This window comes from Fusarium redolens (assembly GCF_020744475.1).
Source record: "Fusarium redolens strain MPI-CAGE-AT-0023 chromosome Unknown BKA55scaffold_2, whole genome shotgun sequence".
Lineage (NCBI taxonomy): Eukaryota > Fungi > Ascomycota > Sordariomycetes > Hypocreales > Nectriaceae > Fusarium > Fusarium redolens.
This window is the reverse complement of record NW_025763665.1, coordinates 2,564,377-2,579,349: the sequence shown is the minus strand read 5'-3', so window position 1 is coordinate 2,579,349 and position 14,973 is coordinate 2,564,377. Positions and strand designations below refer to the sequence as shown.

The 14,973-nt window shown below is 50.0% G+C and overlaps 3 protein-coding genes across 3 annotated transcripts; all 3 read right to left on the bottom strand.

The window, feature by feature from the left end:
- Positions 1-9,724: 9,724 nt before the first annotated feature.
- BKA55DRAFT_180040 (uncharacterized protein) lies at positions 9,725-10,914 on the bottom strand. The gene is made up of 2 exons (XM_046185043.1): positions 10,675-10,914; positions 9,725-10,263 (listed from the first exon to the last, which is right to left on the bottom strand). The coding sequence occupies exons 1-2, from the start codon at positions 10,809-10,811 to the stop codon at positions 9,837-9,839; spliced, it is 564 nt and encodes a 187-aa protein (XP_046055267.1). The 5' UTR covers positions 10,812-10,914; the 3' UTR covers positions 9,725-9,836.
- A 467-nt stretch (positions 10,915-11,381) lies between these two features.
- BKA55DRAFT_500545 (PXA domain-containing protein) lies at positions 11,382-12,796 on the bottom strand (the record flags this gene model as incomplete). The annotated part of the gene is made up of 3 exons (XM_046186759.1): positions 11,382-11,436; positions 11,488-12,237; positions 12,306-12,796. The coding sequence occupies 3 exons, from the start codon at positions 12,794-12,796 to the stop codon at positions 11,382-11,384; spliced, it is 1,296 nt and encodes a 431-aa protein (XP_046055266.1).
- A 600-nt stretch (positions 12,797-13,396) lies between these two features.
- BKA55DRAFT_499532 (zinc-finger of mitochondrial splicing suppressor 51-domain-containing protein) lies at positions 13,397-14,969 on the bottom strand (the record flags this gene model as incomplete). The annotated part of the gene is made up of 2 exons (XM_046186662.1): positions 13,397-14,091; positions 14,144-14,969. 2 exons carry the CDS (start codon positions 14,967-14,969, stop codon positions 13,397-13,399), a joined length of 1,521 nt encoding a protein of 506 aa, XP_046055265.1.
- Between the last annotated feature and the right edge of the window lie 4 nt (positions 14,970-14,973).

The following is a 14,973-nucleotide window of genomic DNA, read 5'->3' as shown; positions in this document are numbered from 1 at the left end:
TGCAGACGAGGATGAACAAGGGAAGAGCGAGATTTAAGATGAAGATGGTGAGCAAGACGGGACGGAGTAACTACGGACGTGGATTTTATACGAAAGCCTATGTCCGGGTTAGTCTTCCGGGATAAAAAAAAAAAAAAAAAGCAACGTTGGGTATTGCGCAAGCAGAAGTAAACCCGGCAGTTACTATATGGTGGTTCAGTAAGGAGTTACAATCAAATTGTTTAAAATAATGAATGATTCTCGATGATAAAGTACAGTCAGTCATCAATCGATGGATGGTTACAACATCTTGGCGTGCTGTCATTCATCCAGGCGGCTGAAATGCATAAAGGCTTGACTGAGCGGAGATATTTCCAAGAACAAACCCGAGCAAGGTTTATGATACCGATTCTCGTAACATGAGAGAGCTGACAGATAATAAGTCACCATTACTCTTGGGGGGCTGCCCGCTTGCGGATTGAATGATTGAGACTCAACCGAATTGAAAGCTATAGTTACAGTAGCAACTGGTCAATTGACGGGTATAATTGCGGTGACGGTGACATTCAAATGGACAAAACGCCACCATCTGATGTCAACGAGCAGAAGCAGAGCGGGAATGGGATGCAGTTGGGAGTGGTTCGACCTGCATAACCGAGGGCCTCTTGATCTGCGGCCGGATTGCCCAGCAGAAGCGTGGGATATGCAGCTGCAGCTACAGATGCAGACGCAGGGGTTTGAGGCCTACGAATCAGGTTGTGGGTAGATTCTTTCACGGCGCTTAAAGGCGAGACGAGAGAAAGAGAGAGAAAGAGTAAAGCATTTTGAGTTTTAGGGCATTTCCTGTTATGATCCCCTAGTAAGAGATTGGCCGTCTTTATTGAGACAAGTGAAACAGACCATTCGTTGCCAAGGCGATTAGCTGTACCTGAACCAGCCAAGGTAAGGTACCTTTAGAATGATGTTGACTCGAGAGAGAGGTACGGAGTAGCATCAGAGGAATAGGTACTAAGGTATGTACATACCTACATTAGAGCACCAAACACGCGCTCCGTTCCGTCCACACCCCAGCTAGCTTACTTCTTACTGAGTAAGGGAACTTAGATTACAGGTAGTACACCCGACCCTTAGCCTTTCTGATGGCGGCGGCGGTAAGAGACGATTCGTGAAAGGCGGAGAGCTCAAGCCTCTTTGGCGAGAAAAACGTCCCGAAGCCCGCACCAGGCTTAAGCAAGTCTAGCGGGAAGCAAAGGGCCAGGGGGAGTTGAGCATTAAACCAACAGTCTCTTGCTAGGCTATCTCCACAATACTGCACACACAAGGTGGTGGGTGAGGTAGTGAACAAGATACATACAACAACACCAGCAGCAGGTAGAGTGGCTGCAGAACAGGGAAGTCATCTTTTAACTTTTTAAAAAGATGATGAGATTCAAGGATTATGGGTAATAGTTACCCCGTCAGTGTCTGTGTCGTACAATATTCATTAAATAAAAAACTTTGGTCTACCTAAGCTGAATACAGTACTAACCTACTGCGGATCTATAAGTCGTTTAGTTAGTTGTACGCGGCGGCACGGCGCTACGGAAGGCTCAACAAATCCCAGATAAGGCTGAACCCGCTATAAAAGCACAACATTAAGTCTAATACTCACCTTCGGCCTTACTATAGGTGAAAGGATTATAAGCATCATCAGTGCAGTGCAGAACATCTGCAGTACTAATGAGATCTTAATCGAAGCACAAGGGGGTAGATGGCGCCTAAGAGAGTCCATCCTCAACCTACAACATCAACAAGGAACCCCCCTGAGAGAGCATCAATTGATTGATTGACTGACTGAGCGACCCCTGGCAGCGCCTGACTAGCAACCTTTGACCAAACACTATGCGAGGCACACAATTGATATCGATATCAAAGCAGAGGATTGCAGAGCGATTGGTTAGTTTCGGCCACTTATACGCAAGTTTCTACGGGCGTTTAGTACATGACAATGGATGACATGCTAAGTTAGCGCACCGGCATGATGCTGCTGTCATGAGATGAGATGAGATGAGACTGAGTGAGTATGAGATACATCGTACTTAACCTAGTAGATCTCGCCCGAGCGGCCGCGATCTTTCTCGTCATCATCTTCCCACTTGGAAGGCCTCGTTTTTTTTTTTGTGTCTGTTTTGTCTGCTTATGGTCAAGCTTGGCTGCTTCATACAGGGGCACCCGGAGCCCAGAATTCCCTGGTGAGTCCAGATCGATGTGGGCAGATATGAGGTAAGGTATAGTAGGTAGGTAGGTCGTGCCTGCCTTGATTATTCAGGTACCTTTGCAATTGCCGTCGTTGTGAGCTCCTTCCATTCCTCATCAGACAGACTTCAAGCTCAATATTGGCCTGGGCTGAATTTACATCAATTGGGTTTGGAGCCTGAGGACTTCCATCCTCCTTTCTACGTAGCTGCATCATCGACTCACTGTTGTCTTCCATGACTCTGTCAAAGTCAACCCTAGAAGAGATACAACCTCAAAGCAAGCATACACTAGACACCATCAGATTACATTCAACCTACGTACTAAAGCCCGGCGCCAGGGATCTTGATCAAACTGGCCAACTGGAACAACACCCGGAAGACGGATTGGACCGTCTATGGCGCGCCACAGGTTTTCCCCCCCTCCTTCTCTGCCTCTGCCTCTGCCTCTTCCTCTGCCCGCTCATGATCCATGCATTCATCTGTCGCATCGCAGCTTTGATCAGGATTAATAGGAACAAACAATCGTTGATAGAATAGGTATGGATACTTTGCTGCCCAATGGACAAGATATCTGGGGCAAGCTCATGATGGTGGCTGCATCTGCATGTCCATTGATTGAACCCTCCGGAGATTGCGCTAAGCCGTCCCCATCAGGATGCGGCCAAGATGTTGATACCTCATCCCGACTCTGTTGCTTGGATACGAAAGTTGAAGAAATGAAAAAATGCTACTCGAGCAGTCACCATCCATCTCACAACTTACCATCAGTCGCTCAGAAAAGCAGGACCATTACAAAAAACCGCGACATGGACAAGGGACATACTCCAGTGTCATGGATGCCAGACATGGATGCTGATGGGATGGACTAGGGGCGGAATGGTAACTGGCCATGCCATGGGCGGCAGGCGGCGGCTGTCAAACTGGCTCCAGAAAGGGCCGTCCCACTAGCCTGCCTCTGTCCTTGACCTGTCCTGTCGATATGCCTAGGGCCTGGCAAGCCCCAGTTCGTCCTTGCTCAGAGTAGCGGTCGATCTTCGTCTTCCATCCACAGTGAAGCCATGGCAAAGCAACGCAAGGCATCAAAATGCTACTGGACGCCGTACCATGGCACACTGTCAATCCATTGATGTCCTTCGAGATACAGGATAGGATGGCATGGCTAGAAATTTTTGACCCACCGACATTCCAGTTGCGGCATCCCGAGCACCATGTCATCATGGTGCCGAGAAGGTGTGAGAGAGGAAGGGGGTTTGATATTGGTAGTCTTCGTTCGATATGGTTGCTCGTCCGCATAAAGCAAACAGGACACACGAAACTATCAGCGATATGAACTAAACTACAATCGATAAGATCAAACAAAAAGGATCATCGTGAACGGGCTTCACAATGAACATTGTACCTGGTCAAGATGAAATCAACATGCATCTCATCATCTTCCTCGACTCCGTCACCTAATAACTCAAGAAGGGAAAGAGAGAGAAAAAAATACCGTCAGGTGGACCACGTGCGCCAGTCTGTTACAGTGAGATAGCTACCACAATTCTCGCTTCTTCCTCCTGGTTTGGACTGGGCTTGCAAGTTTACATTGTGCCATATCCCCACGGCCACGATATTTGTCTGCACTAGACCTTGGCCCGTAAGCCATGCCGCCCAATGGCTTCGGCCTGGGGGCTTGGAGGAGCGAACAGATGCAAAAGACAAGGATGCTTGAATGAAGCTTCGGGGCCCATGTCTCTCTTCGTTAACGATGAGGACCCTTAACATCCTGAGGCACTTGCTTTATTACACGAGTTATGGCTGTGCCATCCTGGGACCACGAGGCAAGCAAGCAAGACGAGGCGAGGCGAGGAGACGCGAGAGGCAAGGGAGAAGCCATGGCTAGGGCATGAGATGAGGAACAAGGCTGAGCGAATCAAACAACCAAAGCCTTGTTCATCAGTCCCTCCCTTCTCACTAACCCCATCTCCGCCCCGTCCTCCCTTTGAGACAGTCTGAGCTCCCGGAACTCGCCTTCCGGTCGGGCTTTGACCTTGAAGTGCTCCGTGTATCAGAGTTTCATGCTCGGGAAGGAAAGAAGAGTGTGAATCAGAGAGAAAGAGAGATGAGGCCGCGGGCTGATCCGCCCGAGGCTGAAGCTGAACGATGGTTGTGTTTCGGGCTAATAAGCTGAATTGGTATCCTCGCGGTCACCCATGCCTCGGTGTCATTTTCACTTCCATCGATGGAGCAGGCCCCAAAGCTAATGTCAACTCGCTCATTGTCGGCGATAATCATCCTTGGTCACTGGAAGTTCCTTTCCATCAAGCACCAGGGGTTATCATAGACCCCTGCTCTGAAGAGTGGCCGGGCATGCCGTTGCAATTGCATTTGCTGCATGCTCTGTATCTAATCCGTGTCCCGTCAGTCGATCTTACTTTGTGCCATTTCGATTCCTTGTTACAACTGTCCCGTCCCGGACTGAGCATTATACTAGAACCAGCATGTTAATATTACGATTCAGAGCTTGGGCTCCTAAGCCTGGCCTGACCAGGTTTCGTCTGGGGAGGATCTGTTCTAACAGGTGACCAACCGTCCAAGTGGACTCCTTTCGGGAGAAAGGTCTGACCTATTACAGCTCTCCCTCGACCTTCTCCAGTTTAAACCAAGCCTAGTCAGCCATTGCCCTTCAAAGTGCATGGATTTGGCGCGCCGCGCTTTCTAGATTAGACAGAGATGCCCTATGAAAGCTGCAAGTCGATGGTTTTCAGATGGACTATCTCTCTAGCCCGGGCGCGACATTTTTCTTCCTTCTCCTCTTTACAGTACCCAGCAGTGGACACTGATACGGGACGCCCCATCTTCTGACCTCATCCTCACCGGCTCTGAGCCCTCCCATTGCTCAACCTTCACGAGGGCATGGCCAATCTTCTACTGAGCAATTTAGCAAGAGCGGGAGAAGAGTGTGAATAATGGGCTGACAGGTCTGAATACAAAACTAGCCATCAAAGCTGGATCTGCCGGAAAGGTAAAATCAACAGTAAAGGGAGGGGATACGAGGAAACCCTATTACTTTCAGAGGAACGACATGACACGAGAGGAGTTCCTTGGTCTTATTCCACGGCCCATTATGCTTTACTCGTTGCTTCTTCCGCTTCCCGTTCCGTTGATCAGAAGCTTGTGTCCATGGGAATTGCTTTGATTGAATACCCTTTCCTGAGACAGCCTTCACCTATCAGATGGCTGCGGGCCAGGGCTTTTGTGCCTACCCACGTCTTCTTCCAACGGCTGACTATTCTCTTGCTTTTCCCGACCTGGCAATGACTTGGCCAGGATCAACGACAAGAAGAAGACTCGGCTGAGAGCTCCATAGTACTACACCCTAGCTCACCGGTCTATCCCCGAGCCCGAAAGCGTCCATACCATTACCTCGCCGGTCTCCTTGTCTGCCATTTCAGGTTCTCAATAATTTGCTACGCTTGTTGGCGGGTGAGTATGTGTCTGTGTGTGAGCCTCTGTCTTGCCTACACGCGTGAAGTCTCCCGCTGAGCGTTCAACGTCCTGTCATACCCGATTTGAGCCACTCTCCGTCTTCATCAGCTTCATCCACACCTAAATGCACATGTACACACCTTAAGAAGGCGTCTTCAGAATTCATCAGTTGTCTACTCTGTACAAAGCTTTCTGGGTTTTACCCACTGCCCTCCCACACACACACCACTCCTTGATCGCTCACAGTTACAGGACACACCCCTCCCCCCCTTGTGAGGAAAACCCCCCACACCCTCGTCGGTATTCCTCGTGCGTTCTGCATATGTATATGGAGAAGGTCGACCTCCGGGGTCTCATCTTTACATATGTAGCAATGCGAATGGCTTTAGGTCTCGCTTGTTTGCACTACACTACGCTGCACTACACATCTTGAAAACGATATACTCCTAACGGTCTGGCCTCGTGTTGGAACGTCCGCCTCAAGTTTTGCGGTCCACCATCAAAACTCTGTCTTGAGATTGCCGTCCGGATCGAGCTACTGGCGGTCCTTTCTAGGCATTGTTACGGCTCGCTGCCCTGTGGCTTTCCTCATCCGCCCGCCCACCCTCCACCGACTCAATCCGTTCTTGTCTTGCCTTTGTACATTGCCCTGCCGCGTTTATCCTGAGACTATTCTGCTGTCTCCGCAATCTCCACGAGCTCAACGAGGGAAAAAGCAAGTAAAAGAAACTTCCCGCCGTGTCTCACTTTGGTGTGCTTGCGTGTTGAAAGACAAGCCGTTTCCTCTCAGAGAAAGGAAGGGCTCACAAACAAGCAACTGGCTCGAGGTTCAGAAGTTGAGGTCAACTTTCTGCGGCCTATCGAGTTCTAAACTCCACTGCCCGTCGTTGAGGCTGAATCTGCTGCGGGTTTGAGTGCTTACATTGTTCGTGTGCTTCGGTTGGGTTGTGCAAAAGGTTTGCTGCAATATAATCAACTCTTATCTAACACGGAACAAATTGCCCTGAGCTGGAACTGGAGTGATCGACGGCAAACGTGGATTCAATTCACTTTTGCACTTTTAGGAACCAATTCGGGCAAGACGATGCATCTCCTCATCAACTGGTGTCAAATGTGAGCAACATCACACCAAGTCTTTTGTTCCCTCCATCTTTGCTTCCAGCTTCCAGGAACTCGGCGCCCACCGTTTCACGTCTCGTCCTCCCAGAATTCTTACGGGCGAGACTCTGTTGGCTCTATCAATCTATTAGACGGTTTTCAAAGCCTCCTTTTCCTGATCAAGTGCCAGCTGGGCAGCACATACAACAATGAATAACCCAAATGGGACAACTACAATGGGACATGATAGCACCATGGCCCAGAGTAATGGGTATGGGAACGACGCCTGGACAAGCATGAGCCCTTATAGCCAGAGCCCATATAGTGCAAGTCCTTTGACTGAGTATCCATCCTTCGGCGCCTTTGTCAGTCATGGACTGCCCTCAGAATCATTAAATCGAATGCCTCCTCCACCACCGCAAACACATCAGATGATACAGCCAGCCCCAACTCCTATGGCCCATCATCAACTCCCCCTTCTAAATACGACTTGGCCGAGCCAACTGACAAACCCGGCTCCTTCACAGAGTTACTCAGCACCACCATTATCAATGACACCTGCTACCAGCGCACCGCCCGTGGAGCCCCCTAGGTTACCGACACAGCACGAGAAATCGAGGAAGACTCTTACCACGGAACAGAAACGAGCCATGTGCCAATTCCATGAAGATAATCCTGGTACCCGACAAGCCGATATTGGAGCCCGATTCGGTGTTGAAAGAAGGTAGGCATTTTGGATCCGAAGTTACAATTCGCCATCGAGAATCTGACAAACTTGACAACAGCACGGTTTCGAAGGTTCTGAGACATAAAGATCAGTATTTAAAGCGAGATCAAGAGCCAGAAAATGCCGCTGTCAAGCGTGGCAAGGGCAAGCATCCGGATTTCGACCGGACACTCAGCAACTACGTCAGGAGACAACAACAGCGAGGATTCCAAGTCAGCGACGAGGAGATCATGGAACAAGCAAGGCTTTTTGCTCATGCGAGTGGAAACCAGGAGAGTGTCTTGAACAATTTAAATAGCAGCTGGCTGCAGAAGTTTAAGCAAAAGCATGGAATTGGACCAGGCAAGTTGATGCGGCGGGCTTCAGAGGCCAACATTCCGGATAGTGCAAGACTATCGACACTTGCCACGAAGTCGAGCGATTTATCGCCTTCGCCTACGGGCCAACTTTCACCCCTTTCGGGAAGTCGAAGCGACGAGGAGGCACACGCTGATGGAATTGACTTTGACTTTGGGTACAAGCATCCCGAGTCCCAGTCAACAACTTCACTTTCGAGCGATTTTCGAGATAACACGGCCTCTTCATTCTCAGCTGGCACCATGAGCCCGACAGGCACTTTCACTTTCTCTCCCGACCCCAATGTGGGAGGATTCCCTATGGATCAACTTCGAGGTACCGACTTCCAGCACAGAGAAAAAAGAAGCAACACATTCCCATCCCTCAACATTGACTACGTGAATCAAGTCTCATCTTCAACGGAGCCAATGACTCCTCGCCATCCTCCATCTTCGACCGCACCGTCTTCGGCTTTAGAATCGCCACAACATGAACTTCAGACGCCGTTCAGTATCGATACCAACGTCAACTCACCCCCTCCGATGCTACGCCGTAGTAGCAGCAACTCAAGTATAAATCGATCCACAGCAGCGACAAGTGCTACTTCATCTACACCTGTCGACTCGTCTCCAGTCTCGCCCTCCCAGGAAGATGCCCGCCGAGCTGCACAGACACTCCTTAATTACATCCAGACTGCTGGCACTTTCGATTCCAACGATTATATGTCAGTCGTTCAGCTGACCAAAAAGCTCAAGATCCACCAAGGAAGACCATCGATAGGAGGACTGTCTCGAATCCCTGAAGGCGATGTTGAAGCTCCTGTCCTCCTGCCGACGAAGATGGAATCGGCTTGAAGCTTGGCTGTACTCATAGTATTGACTATGTGTTTCTTTTTCGTACCTATGTCTTATCAATCAAGTCTCACTTCAAATGGGATTTCCGCGAGGGCATGAGGGAGCTTAGAATATCTTGGTTGTGACCATTTTGGGTCAGCGTCCTGCTCACGCGGGTAACGGACTCTCGAGCATTCAAAATCCGATGGCATTGGCCACAATTTGAACTGTTTGTTCACTCTGTTTTGCATTTCCAACCGCACTTTGGCCGACTATTAAAAAACCCGAAATTAAAACAACAGAAAACCCAGGTTAACAGGAGCGAACCTTTTCTTATACTCGATACCACCCTTGGAGAGTTTATTCTGCCGCTCACGCGAACCCGAACAATCACATACAAACAATCGTACACACGAAGCTACAATTCATAACTGCTCGTTTTGAATACGAGATGCGAAGGGAGAGGCAAAGGATCAGAAATAGGTGGAAATGACGGGGTCAAGGACAACATAGTGGCAGAGAAGGGGGGACACATCAGGGCGACGATATCAGCAACAACAGTTTAAGGGGCAACGCAACATCATGCGTTTGTCAATGTTTGTTTCCTTTTCTGAATGTTCTTTGTTTCTCATACACGTCTTTTTTTTTTTCCCCTGATTGCATTGTACGGCATTGACGCGGAGGGATTAATTGTCTGCGTATACACTCTTTTCTTTATATTATCGTCATTTCTTGCCTGTATTCTGTTCAAAGATGAGAAGGTATCTGCTGCGAGGCACGGCATGGCATGGCATGGCATGACACATGGTACGGGGAACGAAGTGGCACATGGTTTACGAAGCGCTCTGTTGAGGTCGCTATGGTTCTCGGGGCGGCAACGGAAAAGAGACCGAAGAGGCTTTTTGGTTGGGGAGATAAGTGCTGATTTTGGTTGAGCGTAGCCCACGAGCAGCTCAGGGGGTACTGGAGATAGTCAAATGTCTGGCAGTTGAGGGCATCCCTTCTTTAGTTGAATGGGCGGCATTTGTGCATTTAGGAATGTCCTTGCTCTTGAACATTATCTTTCCATTTCGCTGTGATTTATCTATCTCTGATTAAGCATTATTAACTTGTCAACAAAGGGGTATCATCAATCTAAAAGAGAGTCTACAGATCTATTCAGCCAAGTCTTTCTTCCCAAAGCTCCGTCACGCTTTTCTCCGTCAGTTCAGGCATCAAGCGAGCAAGTAGCAGCTCAAGAATGCTGTACATCAGATGCTTATTGCAGTACTCATCGTCTAGCACAAGAAGCAGCCGCTCCATTTCATCCACCAGATCCTCGTCATCTGATAAATCACCCTCGGTCTCCGCACTTCGCCGCCATAAGCGACCACCAAAATAAAGCCTTCCCACACCCTTCGGTAGCAACCCCCAAAGAGACTTAGCGGCTCTGCGACGTAGGGCTTGCAGCTCGGCTTCGGAAGATGGTGGGAACAAGGTCGTCTTACCGGGGGCGTTATTGGGAAAGAGGACACCGCGAAGGGTACGCAGAAGAGGGGGCAGATTCGAGGGAGAGAAGAGGGAATTAACGTGATGCGAGAGGAGCCTGAGAGAGAGAGATAGGTTAGCACATATTAGCCTTACTCTGTATTTGAGGTAGTACAGCGTGGGGGGTTCAATGATCGGAAACGTTATATGCAATAAGGGGCACGTCGAATGTATGTCGGGCTAGCCGATGTGATGCGATGCAATGCAATGCAATGTGAGGGTGAGCAGCAAAGCTCAAGGCGAGACAAGGCTGCTAATAGCCTATTGGCCTTCATTCTCTTTGGGCTGGCGCATAAAGTGGCGTCTCCATGTTGATCCGTCCACGTTAGATGGATAGGGACCTAATCGGGACCAGGGGAAGCTGTGTAAGGCGAGGCTTGCAAGGTGCGGGGAAATGGATGAGAAGGCACATTCGTCGTCCATGTCGGTATAGGTCTCTCGTGCAGATAGATATGTGAGATTACACAACAGGTATACAATCAGGCCGCGGTTGAGTGTGGGTAGCATATCACCAGACAGCCCTGCTCCCGAACCACTCCTTTCATCGTCAAGGATCGTGTAACAGTTCCGCGTGGAGGGTGCAGAAGACTCTGATGGATCCAGCATGTCTCGGGTTCTTAGAAAGAGCTGAGGCCGACCGGTCAGACCAGCCCGGTCAAGCCAGACCGCTCCTGGAAGGTTCGAGAGTGTTGTGGCCAAGACTGCGGTAAAAAATCTCGAGTATAGTTTCAACAGGCTAGCATAGCATAACCTCTTCGGAGATGATAAAGGTAGCCTTATAACGGGTGGCGCGGCACGGAGCGAGAGTCAAGTCAAGCTCTTTGCTGCATCTTCAAAGAGCGGGTGGTCCCCTTGGAGAAGCTGACATGGGCAGGGCGCGTAATCTTGACATTTCGCTGGATGAAAAGGCCTAGCTTCGTGCACCTTGTCAAGCAATCAGATGTCAAAGGTAGCGCTATGCCTTTCGATTGGTTGAAAGCCCAACTCCCGAGACCCATATCAATCATGATCGCGACACGGGAAAGATGACAAGAAAAAAGGTGTTGTCTTGGTTTGATTATCCTCGTATTGTAATTGTGGGCTGTGGGTTGCGAGGGCGTGCGCCGATGACGGTATGTTATTCAACGAGAGGTTATAGACGGCATGGGCCGCTGAAGAAATTATTGTTCTGAAAGCTCACTGGAGCTTCAGGAGGTCCAGTGACTTGAAACTCATGCGAGGTAAATACTGTCTGGTGACGGTATAGGTGTGAGAAAGTGGAAAAGAGACGCTCATATCTTACCTGTCAATAGGGCCATCGTGGCCAGCGATTCGTCCAGGTCCGTTGACCGCGCCGTATTGTAAAAGTGATAGAAATCCATCCAGCCAAGGCATGCGCAAGCTGAGCTCAAACAGATTTCCAAGACATGTCCATACTCGACACGATAGGATCGGCGCCTTGACGGGGTCGAATGACCTTGGCGGAGACTTGTCGTGATCCAGCAAAGCTTCTTTTTCGTCTAAGGGCGTGGCTCTAGCGGGAAGAGACGATGCCATCACCAGAGCAGTCGTGATAAACCGGAGCGAGGCAACTACCAGCATCCCAAGCTGGATGACGCCGAGGAACATAGACCTTACAGACCAGCTGCGACGGCCCTTTACGTCAACCTTGGGTCCACCAGAATCGTTTTGGCTCTCTGCAACCACTACCCCTTGGTCATTTCTCTGTCGCAAAACCCTGGCCGTGATGCAGATGCCCTCATACAGCATCCAGGGCTGAGAGGCTTTATTGGCTATAACGTTACCAATGATAAGCTCCGAAAAGATCTGTTCAACGAGAGACGTGAGACAAGGGTTCTCGAGGTCTTCTGTGGGCAATAGGATCGCGAGGACACCCTGAACCAGCAATTGGCGATACAACGCTTCATTCTCTTTCTGGTCGGATATCGTGTCTGGGAAATCTGGGTGAGGGACTGGCGCAAGGTGTGGGAGAGGGCACATGGCGTGGTAGGCCTCTCGAGGGTCGACCTCAACAGGCTGTCTCGCGATAGCGCTATGAGAGATCCGGTAGGCTAGTCACCGTCAGATAGGAACAGCACCGCAGAGTTCAAGTCCTTACACGTTATGTGCTTGTCCAGCAAGTCAGGTATCTCGTCCAACACCAGGCTCTCCAGATCAACTTTGCGAAACCGCTGTTCCAAGGCTCGCGAACAGTGGGCAATAATGTGTAATATCTCTGCTACAAAGTGTTCGTCCGTAGTGATTTTGCTATACCAGCTCTGCACAAATTCTCTCATGACAATAGCGAGAAGGGCGTACAACTGAAGGTCGACATCGTTGCGACTGGTCAATGGTGGAAGCAGCTCGTCGATAGGCACTTGCGAATCGCGGCTCTTCTCTCCAAGCTGAGGGGAGCAGAGGGTGCGACGTATCAGAAGCGAAGTTGCTCGGTCGGACAAGGGATCGGTAGTATTAGAGCGTAACGGACGACGAGTAGACGAGGCAATAACAGCAGAGTTCGGCGACTCAGTATCAAAGGCCACCGACTTGGGGCGTGGGGCTGGCGGACGGGCAGGAGGCACGGCCGGAGCCACAGAGGGAGTAGCGGTCATGACCGGAGTGATCGGCGAGTCTTCGGTATCATGACCTGGTCATCAAGTGGAAGGAAGTTGGTGATGGCGAGTTTGAGCGATGTTCGATTTCGAGGTTTGGGATTGAAGTCAAGTTAACATCGGGTCGCAGGGCAGGCCGCATGCATTCCATGTTAAGCTCCTGGCTCCTGCCCGCGCACGGCACAGGTTGGCCCGTCGCCTGAACCGTGCACTGCAGGCGCGGGGAGGCCGCATGCATGAGATACCCATGCTGTAACTTCCCGAGTAACAGCAAGAGGCATTCCAGACAGATTAAAGTGGTATAAATTGACTGAGTACAGTTCAAGCCACAGAATAATCGCGTACCTTGGGTACTTTTTCAGTAACGCAAACGTGGAAATTCTGTTTCAGGAGATGTTCTTTTTCTGCTTCCGCTCCTCCAAGATGTGCATCTCAGATGAAGGAGAATGCTTCTGGTCCTAATCTACCAACCATAGATACCGGTATACTACAGATTCTGTACATTATTGGTACAACTACCTCCTCGCTTTTATTTACATAAGATTACCTATATTCAGGCGTCCCTTGTGGCCGTCTCATATCTGCAATTGCAGGGTCAGCTCAGCTCGTTTTCAACAATCGATTGACAACAACATACCTCTTACCACGGAATGCCCACACCCCCCAGTTACCACAGCTGATGTCCTGAGGATCCATGTCGTTCAGATCCCATCGAAGACTCCTGAAAACGTTCTCTCCAGGCTGCAGAAGGATATCAAACTCTCCCTTCGACTTCTTGTTCACCCACTCGACGTCGCGCTCCATGTCAAACTGGGTATATCCCGTGCTGATGATGGGGATCTTGGTCTCAAGGAGAAGGGGGAGGGTTTCTTCCCACTCGTGGCTGCTTGCAGGGTGGCCCAGACCAGGGTGGAATAGCACAAAGCAGTCGAAGTAAGGATCATATGGTGCAAAGTGCTGAGTCTGGTGGACTGTATGGTAGTAATCCACAATTGTACTTATCTTCATCTTGTACCAGACGCGATCCTCTACCACGGCTCCAAAGGGGTTTGAAGGGGTGCGTTCTGGCAACGGGAACTCATCGTCACGGTTGGCCATGCTTTCAGGTCCAACAAAGATGAGGTGTAGTCTGGCTTCGGGGAACATATGTGCCAGCTGAACCCAAGCAGGTCGAGGGAGTGAAGACTCAGCACGAGCTCCCAGAATGAAAATTCTCACAGCCGGGGCCTCAGGTTTGAGCTCGCCAACACCGGTTCCTCGACCTGACTTGGGAGGATGTAAGTTGTATCGCAATGCTGGTAACATCAATCAGTTCATGGCTATTCTCTGGTCAGTCGTTGCACTAACCGCTGAAACTCTTCAGTCCCTCTGTAGTCATTCGCTCTCCTGCCTTGATACTGTAAGGGCTAAGCTCATGTAGAATACTGCCAATGGTCACGGGGTAGGTCAGAAGCCGGGTGATCTGTCTCATCTGACGATCAGAGTTGACGGCATCAAACTCTCGTGTATACATGAAAGTATCCCAATTTGTCATGTTGATAGCCGCATGTTCCATCTGGAGATCTGGGAGGTTGCCTTCTTCGAATACTCGGCCAGAGCGCAAATCGTGGTCATCTTCATTAATTTGTCGAAGAGTGTCGCAAACTTCCAAGTGCTTTTCGTAATCATCCATCCAATGTTCCTCGCAGCAATAAACTGGTAAGCCACAGTCTGGGCATTCAAAGTTCACGTGCTGGGGTGGCTGGGTTCCTTTAGCAGCCTCAGGATCCTCGGGTTTCGGGGCAATGGTAGGAAGCTTCGTTTGCTGATGATCGGGGTGAGGGCAGTAGGCATGCTGTCGCATAAAAGCAGCTCGTTGCCGGAACTCTGGTACTGGTGACTTTGAAAACGGATGAAAGAGGTTATCTTGACTCAGGCGTAATGGCGACGGAGACGACTTGTTGGTGACAGATGCGGTGGCCTCAGATTGTGTTACTGAGGAAGTTGAAAAGTCTCGGTTCTTGGGCGCAGGGGCGGCTCCTTTCTGGTCCTTGATAGTTGAGTGTCTGCGGACATGATGGGCTGATATCCTCATCCACGGCTTAGCTGCCGCTCCAGAGGCCAATTGCCTCCGAACAGTTGCAGAACATTGCCCGCAGATGCTCGAGGCTGCTTTCCTCAGAGTTGGCTCCATCTTA

What these genes read in the sequence shown, in the direction of transcription:
- BKA55DRAFT_180040 (XM_046185043.1), bottom strand. Translation starts at nt 10,811, where the DNA reads ATGCTGGATCCATCAGAGTCTTCTGCACCCTCCACGCGGAACTGTTAC. An exon ending in CGCGGCCTGATTGTATACCT is followed by an intron (nt 10,264 to 10,674) that starts GTTGTGTAATCT and finishes TCTCTCTCTCAG; the next exon opens with GCTCCTCTCGCATCACGTTA.